At 43.7% G+C, this 12,884-nt stretch overlaps 1 protein-coding gene across 2 annotated transcripts in view; it reads right to left on the bottom strand.

Moving 5' to 3' along the window:
* ADCY8 (adenylate cyclase 8) overlaps window positions 1-12,884 on the bottom strand; it is a 171,613-nt gene that overhangs the window by 138,111 nt on the left and 20,618 nt on the right. For both annotated transcript variants that reach the window (XM_081070317.1, XM_081070318.1), the window contains exon 2: window positions 5,495-5,644. In XM_081070317.1, the coding sequence (XP_080926443.1) occupies window positions 5,495-5,644 (150 nt within the window). The remainder of the gene's footprint in view (window positions 1-5,494; window positions 5,645-12,884) is intronic.

Here is a 12,884-nt window from a genome sequence, read left to right as displayed (position 1 = left end):
ACAATTATTTCAACATGACCCTCATGCAGGTAAGAAGTGAAGCCAGGAGCCAAAGTTTGGATTCAATGTAACTCAGTTCAAATAAACATTCATCAGAAGATCTTATGTGTCAGCCCTAGTGCTGAATAAATATCAGGGAATCAGATGAATGAAAGAGAAGCTTCTGTAAGTCATCCTTGTTGACCATGGAAAGAGAGAAATGCAGACTAGTAAATGTCATAAATGATGACAGGTTCTATCGTCGAGTTAACTTGTAAGGCATGCTGGAAGCACAAGAAAAGCATTTCAACTGAACCTGGGGTGACGAACACAGGCCTCATGGAGGATGGTGGAGCACAACTTTCAGGGTAGAGACATTAGGAGGAGGCGGGCTTCCCTGGCTGCAAGAACCACAGGGCACAAGGTACTGAAACACTGCCGGTCAGGGAGCTGATGGTCATTTGGTGTGAGTGACGAGGGGGTGGGAAGAATGTGGGAGAGCGGACACAGGCTAGATCTGGAGGGCCTGTTGGGCCACCCATGCATGGGGCTTTGCATTTATCTTGGAGGGAATGTGGCCAGGGACGGACTTTCCTGCAGCGAAGAATGACATCAATGTCATGACCATCATCTCAGCATCCTCTCTAATATGCCTGCAGCACATTCCCTGCCTTGGGCTAAGCACTGTCCAGCCTTCATCCTTAGTCCTCACCCCTTGGAGGAAGGTAAATCATTATGCTCATTGTACACCTACAGAAGCAAGGTGTCTAGAGGGGATAGTTTGCCAAAGTTCCCACAGCTGGGAAGCACCGGAAGTAGGACTAGAATCTAGCTCTTCCAAACATTGGAGGTTTTGATTGCAACCCCCTACAATGTTCTGAACCAGACCAGGCTTTTGGGATGGACACCAGATTGGAGGAAGAGAAATTGGGGACTGAGAGACCAAACAGGAGGTGTTTAATATGCTCTGTACTAGGTATAATTGGTGATTAAATAATTAAAAAGAAAAAAAAGGAACAAAGTCCTTGCCTCTCTGAAGGAAAGGGCTGATATGTGCTCAATTTCTCGAAGCCAATCATCTAAATTGAAAATGTCAACATTTTGGACTATTCAGTAGTTTCTGCCAGGTGCTGTGGAAGGGGAACGAGATCTTGTCAAGTAGAAAGCCATCTTCAAGGAGCTTTGTTAAAAATCTAGTTTAGAAGAGACACTGAGCAAAGGGTTTCAGCATGTGCTGGTCTCTCCTGCCTGCTTGCTCCTGGCCTTAAGAGCCATGCATGCGACTTCAGGTTCTCTAAGGAAGAAACCTGTCACCCAGGACCTCGAGCATTTCATCTAAGGGACCCACCGAGAGAGGCGGTACCGGTCAAGTGTCACCTTTACTCGAGCTATGGCTTGGCAATTTTTCTTTGGAAAAACAATTAGTGACCACTCTTAAATAATGATAATCTCAGTCTTTTCATAACCATATATCCTGCACTAGTTTTCAGGCACTGCTGGGTAGTATATAGAGGGAGGAGCCTTGGGTCATTTTTAAGGGGCTCACAGTTCACCCCAACAAACAGGCATACAGTGACTGAGACCCAGTGTGGCATGCGGTAATCGGGATATGCAATCGACTGTCTTCATTTTGGTATACATAGCACATTGAACAATGCCCGATGTGTAGTGAACACTCAATAACTATGTATTTTTCATTAAATGGGAACATGCAGTGGTACGCCACTGAAGAAAGTACACAACTTTGCTAGAGGGCAGCAGAGCAAACCAAGTTCCCAATGTTTCTTCATCACATCATATGTATCTTAACCTCAGTACCTTTGCTAATTTTTTTCTTCCCTCGCTTCCAATAATTAGAGTTCTACTCATCCTCCAGGCGCAATTCCAGAGTAGAGACTGAGTTTTAACTTTTCTCTGTAACTCTACCATGGATGGATGGATGGATGGATGGATGGATGGATGGATGGATGGATGAATCCTGGGAGTGAGTCATCAGAGCGTTCCTCATCGCCCCAACAAATTATGTTCTCCCTTCCTTCAGGATGTTTGTCTGTGCTGTGTGACCTTTATGTGGTACTCTTCCCTGCTTCTCACAATAGGATATGTGGATATCCTATTCACATATCAACTCAGCCATTGTTTCTTTTAGGTCGCTTTCTATCCACCTCCAGCTTAGGTTGGACCCATAGGGCATTGCCACAGGGGTCTGTATAGTCATCCATCTCTTTGTATATCTGGAAGCTCTGTAAGACAAGGAACTGATTGCTAGTGACCATTCTATTCCCAATGTCCTCAACAAATACATTAATTCATGGTTAACCAAATTAAGTCATTTAAGTATCCTTTTGTGTTCTACCATGAGCTAAAGCCAATACTTCAAAAATCCTAAAAAAAACTTTGAACATTCTTATGGCACAAGGCCTGTTGATTTTGCATTTGTAAGTGTAAAAGAAATGCCACTGAGTCTCCTCTGGGATAATTTCCCAAGGAAAAAGGATCTCCTGTCACTGAGGTCCTTATAGTGTTACCCCAGAATTTCTAATAGTTATGGTCCAGAATTTCTAACAGTTATGGTCTTATAATAAGCACTCATAAGAGGTAAGTGGGGATGGGTTGATTAACGACACATGATACTTTAAAAGATATGGAGCCTAATGCTGGGCTCTGATGGACATACATCCATCAGAGGATGGTAGGGGAGGTCTACCATCCTGAATTCCCTCCATCGGATTGACTTTCAATTGGAGTTTCAGCTGTGACAAGCCAATCCATCACGTGTTCTCAGATGGGTCCTCCTGGAACTGTGCTATGTTGGCTGACTCATAAAAATCATGATGCACAATCATGCTAATAGAAACTATTCACCGAGCTGCAAGGGCACTGCGCACAATATATCTAACCATTAAGGAATCTCCTGAGGAAGGGTATTATTAGCCCCATGATACCGATGGAGAAACGACTCAGAGCTTGCTCTTGCTCACTAAAATGGTAAGTACCTGTGCAAAGATTTCAAATTCTGGGCAGTGTCTCTGCCCATCTCCACTGAGGAAGTTCTCAGGGATAATGGGAACTTGCAGCAGAGATCAATGTCAATGGAAAGGAACTTTAGGATTGAATGATACGGAGCCAGGTCTCTTAGATACCACCACTGAGGCAAGAGGCGTGGTCAATATACCAGAAATGCTTTCTCATCACTGTGGACACAGGACTATAACAAATCTACAGCATATTTTACTGAATCCTCAGAACAAGGAATCTTCTACCGAAGGATAGTCTTTTCCTATAATGAGGCTGACATAATGTTGTGTTGCTGTACACCACTTATGTCATTTGAGGCAAACACAATGCTGGAAGGAGACACATCGCCCCGTGTATGGGTGGGGAATCTGTGGCTGGGGGTCAGCGCCTTGGTGGCTCAAAGAGGAGGCAAAATCGCTGTGACATGAATGCTAGTGAGCTTTACACTGCATTCTACTTGTCACCTGTTCTCACTTCTGCATACCGTGTTTCCCCGAAAATAAGACCTAGCTGGACCATCAGCTGTAATGCATCTTCTGGAGCAAAAATTAATATAAGACCCTGTCTTATTTTACTATAATACAAGACTGGGTCTTTAATATAATTATAATATAATATAATATAATATAATATAATATAATATAATATAATATAATATTGGGTTTTATATTAATTTTTGCTCCAAAAGACATATTAGAACTGATTGTCCAGCTAGGTCTTATTTTCAGGGAGACACAGTATTATTATTTTCTTCCTCTTTCCACTAACTTAAAGAAAAGAAATCAAGATTACAGAGGGTAGAGAAAGGTCCTTTTACCATGTTAGATTACTACATCACGGTGACTCCAAGACATTCAACTTGAAGGATGGGAAAAAAAGAAAAAGTCTTACGGGTATGATAAAGCAATAACTTTCAGTGTCACTAGTATTTCACAAACATTAAATAAAAGACTGAGTTTCCCAGACAACTCACCCACAATTGCAGTTCCAGTTGCGACAGAGCATTAAGAACAGTTGCATAAATTATTAATATGGCTGCAGTCTCTGAATTGTCATCCATCCCATGGAAAGAGAGACATGCCAGTCTGGCAACTGCTCTGTTTTGCAGAGGCACACAATATACAGTCCCAGGAGATGTACAATGTTTATTGTACAAGGTGATTTCTTTCTTAGAGTTATTTTTCTAAATTATTTTATAAGGTTTTTCGGGGCAACTACAATGAATCTGTTAATGTGTTTCCATCATTGCTTTAGACATTAACTTAGAAATGTCCTAATTCGGAATCCTGCGAAATCCATGTAGGATCTGGAAATTCAATAACGTCCTCCGTGCCCCTGGTGGTGACATATGGCAGTGGGAGTTGAGTTTTGGCAAGTTACACACTGCCTGCCCGCCTCATCCATTATCACACAGACCCGGCTTGGTTCACTTCAAAGATCTATGTTTTACTGGTGTTTCAATCACAGTAAGATGAAGAAAATGGTTGCATTATTTTGTAGCTTTCTTTATCATTTCTTGAACCATTATTACATAAAGGTTACAATAACAAGTGTGTATCCATAGACATACTTTAAAAAAGAAAAGAGCCTAGTACGGAAGAACGAATATATCCACTGAGCATAGAATTCCCAAGAGTATAGAAAGATGTTGAACATGAAATACATTGATTTGATAGCCAATTTTCAAGACATCCCCATTATTCCTCTTTGAAAATTGCTTTCAGAGGCAAAGGCATGAATACAGTTTTAATAGATGAATAATTTTAAAAGGGGCACATCTTCATTCTTTGAGAGCTAATTTGGTTTTGGGGAAACACACAATTTGAGGCCACAGCAATTTTTAAAATCTTTATAACATCCACCCAATTAGGATGTCCAAGAAACTCCTTTATTTTAACCTCTTCCTACTGGAACCCCTGGCTCTGACCGTGAGCCAACCTGCGTTCCCTATGGCATCCCCTACCTGGGACCCTCTCATGTTCCATCAAATGTATTGTGTTCCATCGTCTCTTCTGAAAATCAGGATGAAGTACTGGGAGTCACACATGTACAGGATTCTTCTATGAGCTTACTATAATTTGAATTGCTACGTAGTAAAAATGTTTTTTTGAAATAGTAACTTACAGTTTCAAAAGAAGGTCAAAGATGAGAATTTTAATGGTGTTTAGGAACCATGGCCTTGTTCACAAACATAGCTGTCAGTCAAAGGTGTCCAAAAATCACTTTGTGAGTAGAATCATTGTATTTCTTGTGGGCAACAATGAACTGAATGTGGAGAGTAAGACCCACCCATTTTGACCTGATGTACAATGTTTATTGTACAAGGTGTTTATTGACCTGTAAGTCTCACATGACCATTTTAGACTCCGGAATCCCATGATGTAAACTTTGAGAGATTACTTGCAAGTCAGGATGTGTTTGGGGAGGAAAAAAAGCTCCATGTTATTTAGAGACTGACTAGGAGATAACCTGGGCACACGGCCTTTCCGATTGGTACCTGTCTTTGGTTTTCTGTCTCCAGGCGCAGCCTGGCCTCCACACACCTCCGCGTCTCCAGGAAGGCTTGGCGCTGGGCCCGGTCTGACAGGTAACTGATGAAGATTCCAGCTGTGTTCATACACATGAATAACACCGCCTGGGCCACCACCTAAAACAGATTTGCAAACATAGCCTGGTCAGGTGGTTAAAAGAAGAGCTGTTTGGAGGCAAGAAAAAAAAAAAAAACACTTCCAAGGTACATCCTAAGGTAGTAGTAATAATCCAAATGGTTAGTGGCAGGGTACTAGAACCATGTCCTTCATTCAGGTCTTGGGTCATCCGTCCCCCCCTCAGAGAGGTCTCCCTTGACCACACCATCCAAATTAAAGCTTTCTCCGCAAGTGTGTATGTGAATCTGGACTGGAAACATGAAGCAAGATGGGGAGGAGGGGAGACTTCTTTCTTCCTCACTCCATCTCACCTCTCCCCTTCACTGGCTTTTTAAAGGGCTGGGAATCAAGTGAGAAGAAGGGGAAGAGACTAATAAGAAACAGGTGAGGTATTAGTTGAATCGCGCTATTGCATTTGACCTTGGTTCTGTCAGGCCCTGTTGGGTAGCACCCAAGTCCTGACATTCCTAACTCAAGAACAGCTATCACATTTGTCTATTTTCTTCCACCTGCATCGCCATTATCCAACTCCTAGGCACCAAAATCTCCTGACTGGACTCAATCCCAATACCTGTGCTCTTGGCAAGCTGTGGTGTGTTTCCACAAGTCATTCTTGCCATGGGAGCACTCTGCCGTGTTTTGGCTTCTCTGCTTTGGGACTCAGGCCTGTCCTCACGGGGTCCACACTTGAGCATTCGTGGCTGCACATTAGGCAGAGGGAGGGGCTGGAGAAGGTGGGGAGCATGGACACTGCGGAGAAGGAGGAAAATACTAGAAACAGGTTGTGATACTCTCCACAACTCCCAATAGAATAGTTATCGCTCAGGTTAAACTTGCTCTTTAAGGATTCAGCCAAGAATGGGATGAGGGTGGTTAAGAGAACCCATAGGACCAGTCAAACCAACTGGAGGGACAGAAACTACCTCCGACTTCCTCTGCCAGAGCCGTGGGCTCCCCCCACAGCTGTCGGTCCTGTGACTGCGCTTCCTGACTGCCCTTTATAAATAGTACATACTGAATTAGAAAAAGAAATTATAAATAGTACGTAATGGAGTTTTTTTAAAAAATGACAGAACAATAAAGCAGTAAACATAAGTGAAAAATCTAAGAAAAAGTTCAAAAAGGGTGCAGACATGCTGAACTCAGCTGGCATCCAAGTCAAACCGAAGGATGAAAAGCCTGCAGAAGAAAAGACCTGAGTTCAATGAATGACATCCTGAGAAATGACAAAGAAATGAGAGGAAAATGCAGACTCCTCAGAAGATAACAAGCAGAGAGAATGTGGAAAAATAGAATTAAAAGAATAAGAGAACAGGGACGTAAGATTTTTATAAAATGGATTAGAAACACTCTGACATTAAGGTGGAAACAAAAATATTAAAGTCTAAAAATAGGAAGGATGGGAAGTGAGGGAAAACAAAAGAAGTGATTAAACCCTTTAAAAATAGACAAGGTAAAAAATGATGAAGTTAATTGTTTTAAAATATGAGGAAATATAACAGGCAGTCGCACCGATTTTAAAGATAAACTATGTTAATGCAAAGTAGTTTGAGATAATAAAATACTTCTGTTTATTCTACAGCATTTAGAGCGATGGACAACATGAAGGCTTAATTGTTCCAAGAGCATTTTCCAGCTTGAGGTCCCTCTCCTGCCTAGAATCTCCTGCTGAACTCCTTGCAAGGGGGCCCGAGGAGAACTTCTGTTTACACACACCGATGGTGAACCAGACACTGCGCTTTGGACTCAGCACGTGCTAGTGTATGGACAATCCAGTAGCAACTCTGCTTGGTCTTTTTAGGTCCATTTCACAGAAAATAAAAGTAAGACTCCCAGAAGTTAAGTAATTACCCAAGATCACCACACTGGCAAATGGTACTATGGCGGCCAACTGTCCTGGTTTTCTTGGGACACAGAACTTTATTTTAAAACTTGGACAGTTCCAGGAAAACCAGGAAGAGTTTTCTCATACCTTGCTTCCCTGAAAATAAGACATAGCCGCACCATCAACTCTAATGTGTCTTTTGGAGCAAAAATTAATATAAGACCGGGTCTTATGTTATATTATATAAGACCCAGTCTTACAGTAAAATAAGAATGGGTATCATAGCATAGCATAGCACAGCATATTATATAAGACCTGGTTTTATACTAAAATAAGAACGGGTCTTATATTAATTTTTGCTCCAAAAGGCGCATTAGAGCTGATGGTCCGGCTAGGCCTTATTTTTGGGGAAACATGGTACTTACATTTAGTTAATGTGTATTTTAATTAATTACCAGTGGGGGTGAGAAAGGAAGGGAGAGAAAGAGATAGACAGAGACAGAGAGACAGAGACAGAGGAAGAGAGACAGAGAGAGAGAGGAAGAGGAGTAGAAGGAGGAGGAGGGGGGTTGGATGGAGGGGAAATGAGGGGAGGGGAGGTTTAGCACTTGGAGCTGTCTGAGCAATGCCCACCCCCCCCACCCGGCCCCATGAGCGCTCCTGATCTTGAATGAGAAGATCAGTCTGTTTCAGGGTTGTGGCCTTCAGCGGCGTGCCCATCCCAATGGCCTGGGTGTGCCACTAAGATTAAAGTCACATGTTTTTCACACATCATGGTCCCTAAACACAAACTCAGCCACACTGGGGGAAACTTGGCTGTGTTGGAGTATTGTGATATGATACAGCCCTTAACCGACATTTTTTTTGGGGGGGCATTTAAGGGTTTTTTTTTTTTAGGTACAATTTTTGACTCAGTTGTTAGCTTTAGAACCTAACCCCAGTGGAAGCTGTGATTCCAAGATAGTGTGGTTTTCACCCAAGTAGCAACATGTCCCATGGTGACATGCATAACAATGCAGAGTGAACAAAAGAAGTACAAGTTGGAAAAGCTACCGTGTTGGTGCACACACCCCTGGCAGTGCAGTTAGCAATGGCAGGTGCATGGCGCATGTTTGTTGGATGGTAAAACGCATCAGTGTCTCCTACGTTGCTTGTGGTCAGAAAAGAATCAGGCGTCCTATCTGGGAAGGGCCCTGTGCAGACACAGGGGCACTTCGCAACACTGCATTGGGTATGAAGTCTATTCATATTCACAGGCAGGAAAATTAGATAAGTTTTGAAGACCAAAGTGCATGTTGATTCAATTGTCTTCCCTCTTTATCTTGGGCTTGTCAGGCATTGCATCTAAAGTGCATTATGGCGGAGGCTGGGAGGCCAGGGTCTGCTGGGGCCTCTGAGACTCCAGTGAATCGCTCCCCTGGGGAGGGGCCCTCCTGGTTGGGTCACTGGCAGGTCACTGATGAAATTGCCACCTTCGCCACGTTCTCAGGTCCTGACACAGAGGGCCTGGGAGAGCTGGGAACCTGGGTTAACTACCTTTAAGAGGGCTTCTGCTCCCAGGGTTAGCTTTAGAATTTTTTTTAAATGGAGGTGACAGTCTGAACCTGTGGTATTTTTGTTCTGGTTTTGGAGACAGATGTGTGTAGGAGAGTCTGGCTTGGGGAGAATACCACAGGTACCTCCATCAGGGTGGTGTCTCACCCAAGGATGTCCTTTGTGGCAGAGAGGATGTAAGAATGGGCATAAAACTACAGACAGGATCCAGTGGCTGCATCACTTAAACCCCCACTCCCAGAAGCTGACAACATGACAGATGAGGGAGCACCTGGTGTCATCCTGCAGTCACTACTCTCCAAGGATGCGGTGTCCCCCTCTAGCATGCAGTGGAGACTCTAAATCAAAGACCTCCCTACAGGGCTGTATCCCGGTAGGGAAAATGCATGAGTCTGGGAAACAAGGGGTGAGAGTTGGAATGGCCCCACTTACCATTACTCCTAATGACCCACTTGGGGCGCCTGTAATTACAGAGCCTGAAACCCGGGGCTTTGTAGCTTCAGAGTTCCAGGTTTCCATAGGCTGAATACTTCTAACAGGTGACACAGCAAGAGCCCTGTTGAATAGAGCATGTTGGGCTCATCGTGCCAAGTGACTCTTAGATGAGAAGAGTCACCATCCAGGTAAGGGTCATACCCTGGCCTGAGAAAGGCAGGATAATAACCAGAGCTTCAGAGCTCTGACAGGTTAGAATCTGGATAATGCCACCAGGAAACTACCAAGACCAGCAGAGGTGCTGGCTGATGGTGGGAGGAACCTAGAACAAAGAGAAGAGGGAGACCAGGTAGAGCAGTTGGGGTCCCAAGAGCCAGCTGCAGCAGTGAAGACTGTAATTTATCCCATTAACTGTCCTCTGCTAAGTGTCCCCAAAGAAGAGAGGCCTACCAGGATTGCAGAAGAAATGCTCTTAGAAATTGTGTGAAGAAGTAGATCCTAGTGGCACCAGAGTGGACTGTGGTAGACCCCGAGTTGAGCTACTAGATGTCCCTTTATGAATAAAGTATAGAGAATGGTCTTCTAGGATTGATAGTGGCAGACAGTTCTCAGCTGTCAGCCTCCTTTGAGGAGCTGAAGACCTTGGGCCTTTTAACCCAAGTTCATGCCCCCAGACTGATAGACACGGAAGCATAAGTCCTCGTAACTGTAACTCAGATATCTCAGAAAGATCACTCCAGCTACAAAAGCCCCCTGGGATTGACAGGTCTCTGTTGAAATTGCATCACAGCTCAACCCGTCCATTTGTCTATTTCTACTTGTGTCTCTTCCCTTCCGCTGGTGCTGATTCCAACAGCATCCCCTAATGAACTTCCTATACACAAATCTCCCTCTCAGAGTCTGCTTCTCAAACGATCGAACCTGTAACGACCAAAAAGCATTCATTACCCTTACTCACGTAGTCAGCCTCCAGTATTTGTTGACTGAATGAATTTGTTGAATGAGTGATTTAACTAATACATTTAATTAGTTTGTACCATCCAGACCCTTAGATGATGATAATGACTGTCTCCTAGGGAGTTTCCTCCTTTCTTCATTCACTTCATAAATACTTATTGAGCCCCAAATATGGTTTAGGCACTGTTTTAGAAAAAAAAAGACAACTCAGGTCTCTTCCCTGTGGGGCATTCAGTGGGGACCTTAATGTAGATCAAGGAGTTCAAGGAAAGACTCTCTGGGGATGAAATACTTAAATGAGACCAGAAGCATGAGGAGTTGGTGGAGGAAAGAGGCAGGCAACAATGCTTCCAGGGAGGGTGACCCTACAGTGGATGGCAGGAGAAGCCTCCTTGTCTGAACTCTAATCTGGTTTTACCATGATGCTGTTGGGTTGAACCACTTCTAGATCTCGGTAAAAACCACTACAGATTTCCTACCTACATATCTCGGCCCTGAGACTCACTCCTCCCGGGGATTTGCACAAGTCAGAATTACCTTTCCCTCGCCAGGCTCCCCCACCATCTCCTCCTCCTTTCCCCTACATAGCAGATGGTAGTGTCATGGAGGTGGTGGCAGCAGTTCCCAAGGAAGTTTTTGGTGTGAGCATGAAGTCAGTGTCCTGTGATGCGGTGGTTACTATGGCAATTTTTATGGGGTAGTTGGCTTTGAAGAAACACTTTGATTCATCACTAGTTACTGAGCTAAAAACAGCACCTTCTCCAGAGCTTGTTTTCTCTTAAAAATGCATCTGCTGTTCAGGGTTGACTGAGTACAGTAGGCACCCAAATGGGAGCTTTTTCCCAGGTCACCACAGTCTCGATCCTGACTCCTCTAAGGAAACCCATATTACCTTCACCGGAAAGAAAAAAAAAAAAAGAGCGTTTGCTGTTACAAAGGACTATCACGGTGGCCTAAGATGAAAAAAAAAGAGTTCCCAGGTCCAATTCATAGAGAAGGTGAATTGACATGGAATAACTATAAAGTTTCTCAACTGTACTGTTTTACAAGGTGGGGGCATAAAACAGTCTGCTAGCATTCCTTTCTCTGATGGGGATAGAGACTAGAGCAGTTTAAAAATGACTGTCTGTCTGTGGACAGACATGGGTCAGCATCTGTGGTCGGGCATCAACATTAGCGAACCTGTTAACAAGGGTTTAATGAACCCTTGGGTTTTCAATGTACTCATTTAATGTTTGAATCAAATAAAATGTTTTCCCGAAACGTTAAGTACACAGTGACTATGAGAGAGTGTGTTGGTCTACAATGCGGAGTTAGGCACGTTGGGACACATGAGAGAGAAACAATATCCCGGAAGCCAGAAACATAAAACGTCTGCAGCCCATGGTGACTCACGCCCCACACCATGCAGTTCGCAATGTTTTTTTTCCTAAATATGCTTAGTCTAGGTTTCAACCCTAATTCCATTGCTGGACCCCGCTGAGCCTATTTCACCAATTTTTAAAACGTGGGACAGTTAACTTTCCAGGATTGTGACGGGAGAAAAGAGGGTCCCAGATAGAAAAGCCCCACGATGGTGCCTGCTGCCCTCTCCCCTAGTGGTGCAAAGGCTCTGCCTTTACTAGTCGTGGGAAGATGGGCATTTACTTAACCGCTCTAAGCCTCAGGCTCCTCATATGTGAAATGGGGACACTAACTCTGCGCGCATCGTAAATCGTTGGGATGGAGAGAGGTAATTACGCTGAGACCTTGGCATATCACGAGCCTTCAGTACAGGTTAGCTGCTACTTTCAATAGTAATTTCTTTCCTTTTCTCATCGAGACTGTGTGTTCCTTCAATGAGGGATGATGTGTCATACTTAATTCTTTTGGACTCCAATGTCATGTATTCCGCAAACTGGGGCACTTTTGACAGTGAAAGGACACAGGTATGAATATGGAGGGTCCCGGACACACCATAATGGATGGGCATCCTACCTGCGGCACATACTGCTGGGCGAGGCACAGGCCGATCGGGTAAGTCTTCCAACTACATTCCTCGGCAATTGCTTAATAAAGAGCTGTCATTTCAAATCACTAAGCGCACAGCTGTAGGCTGTGGGGACATGTCAGTCAACAAAACCGACTAAATCCCTCCCTTACGCTAGGGGACATAGACAACAAACAAATGAGTGAAAAATTATAGCATTTCCTGTACATTGGTGAAAAGTGTTATGTAGAAAAAGAGCTGATTCAGAGCAGAAAGTAATGAGAGGAGAAGGTAGCTCCTCCTTCATATGATTATATTTGAGCAGAGACCCCACAAAGGTGAGCAAACCAGGCAGGTCGCCAAAGAAGTAATGTGGAATATATATCCCATCAGCAACAAACATTAGTAACAATTGCCCTGATAAAGTAAACACGAAGGACGATCAATGAGATATGAGCTAACCAACTTTATAGGGACTTTGAAAACTCACGTCAGACAT

Source organism: Rhinolophus hipposideros (assembly GCF_964194185.1).
Source record: "Rhinolophus hipposideros genome assembly, chromosome: 13".
NCBI lineage: Eukaryota > Metazoa > Chordata > Mammalia > Chiroptera > Rhinolophidae > Rhinolophus > Rhinolophus hipposideros.
The sequence above is the reverse complement of the archived record's forward strand: the minus strand, read 5'-3'. Positions and strand labels throughout refer to the sequence as shown.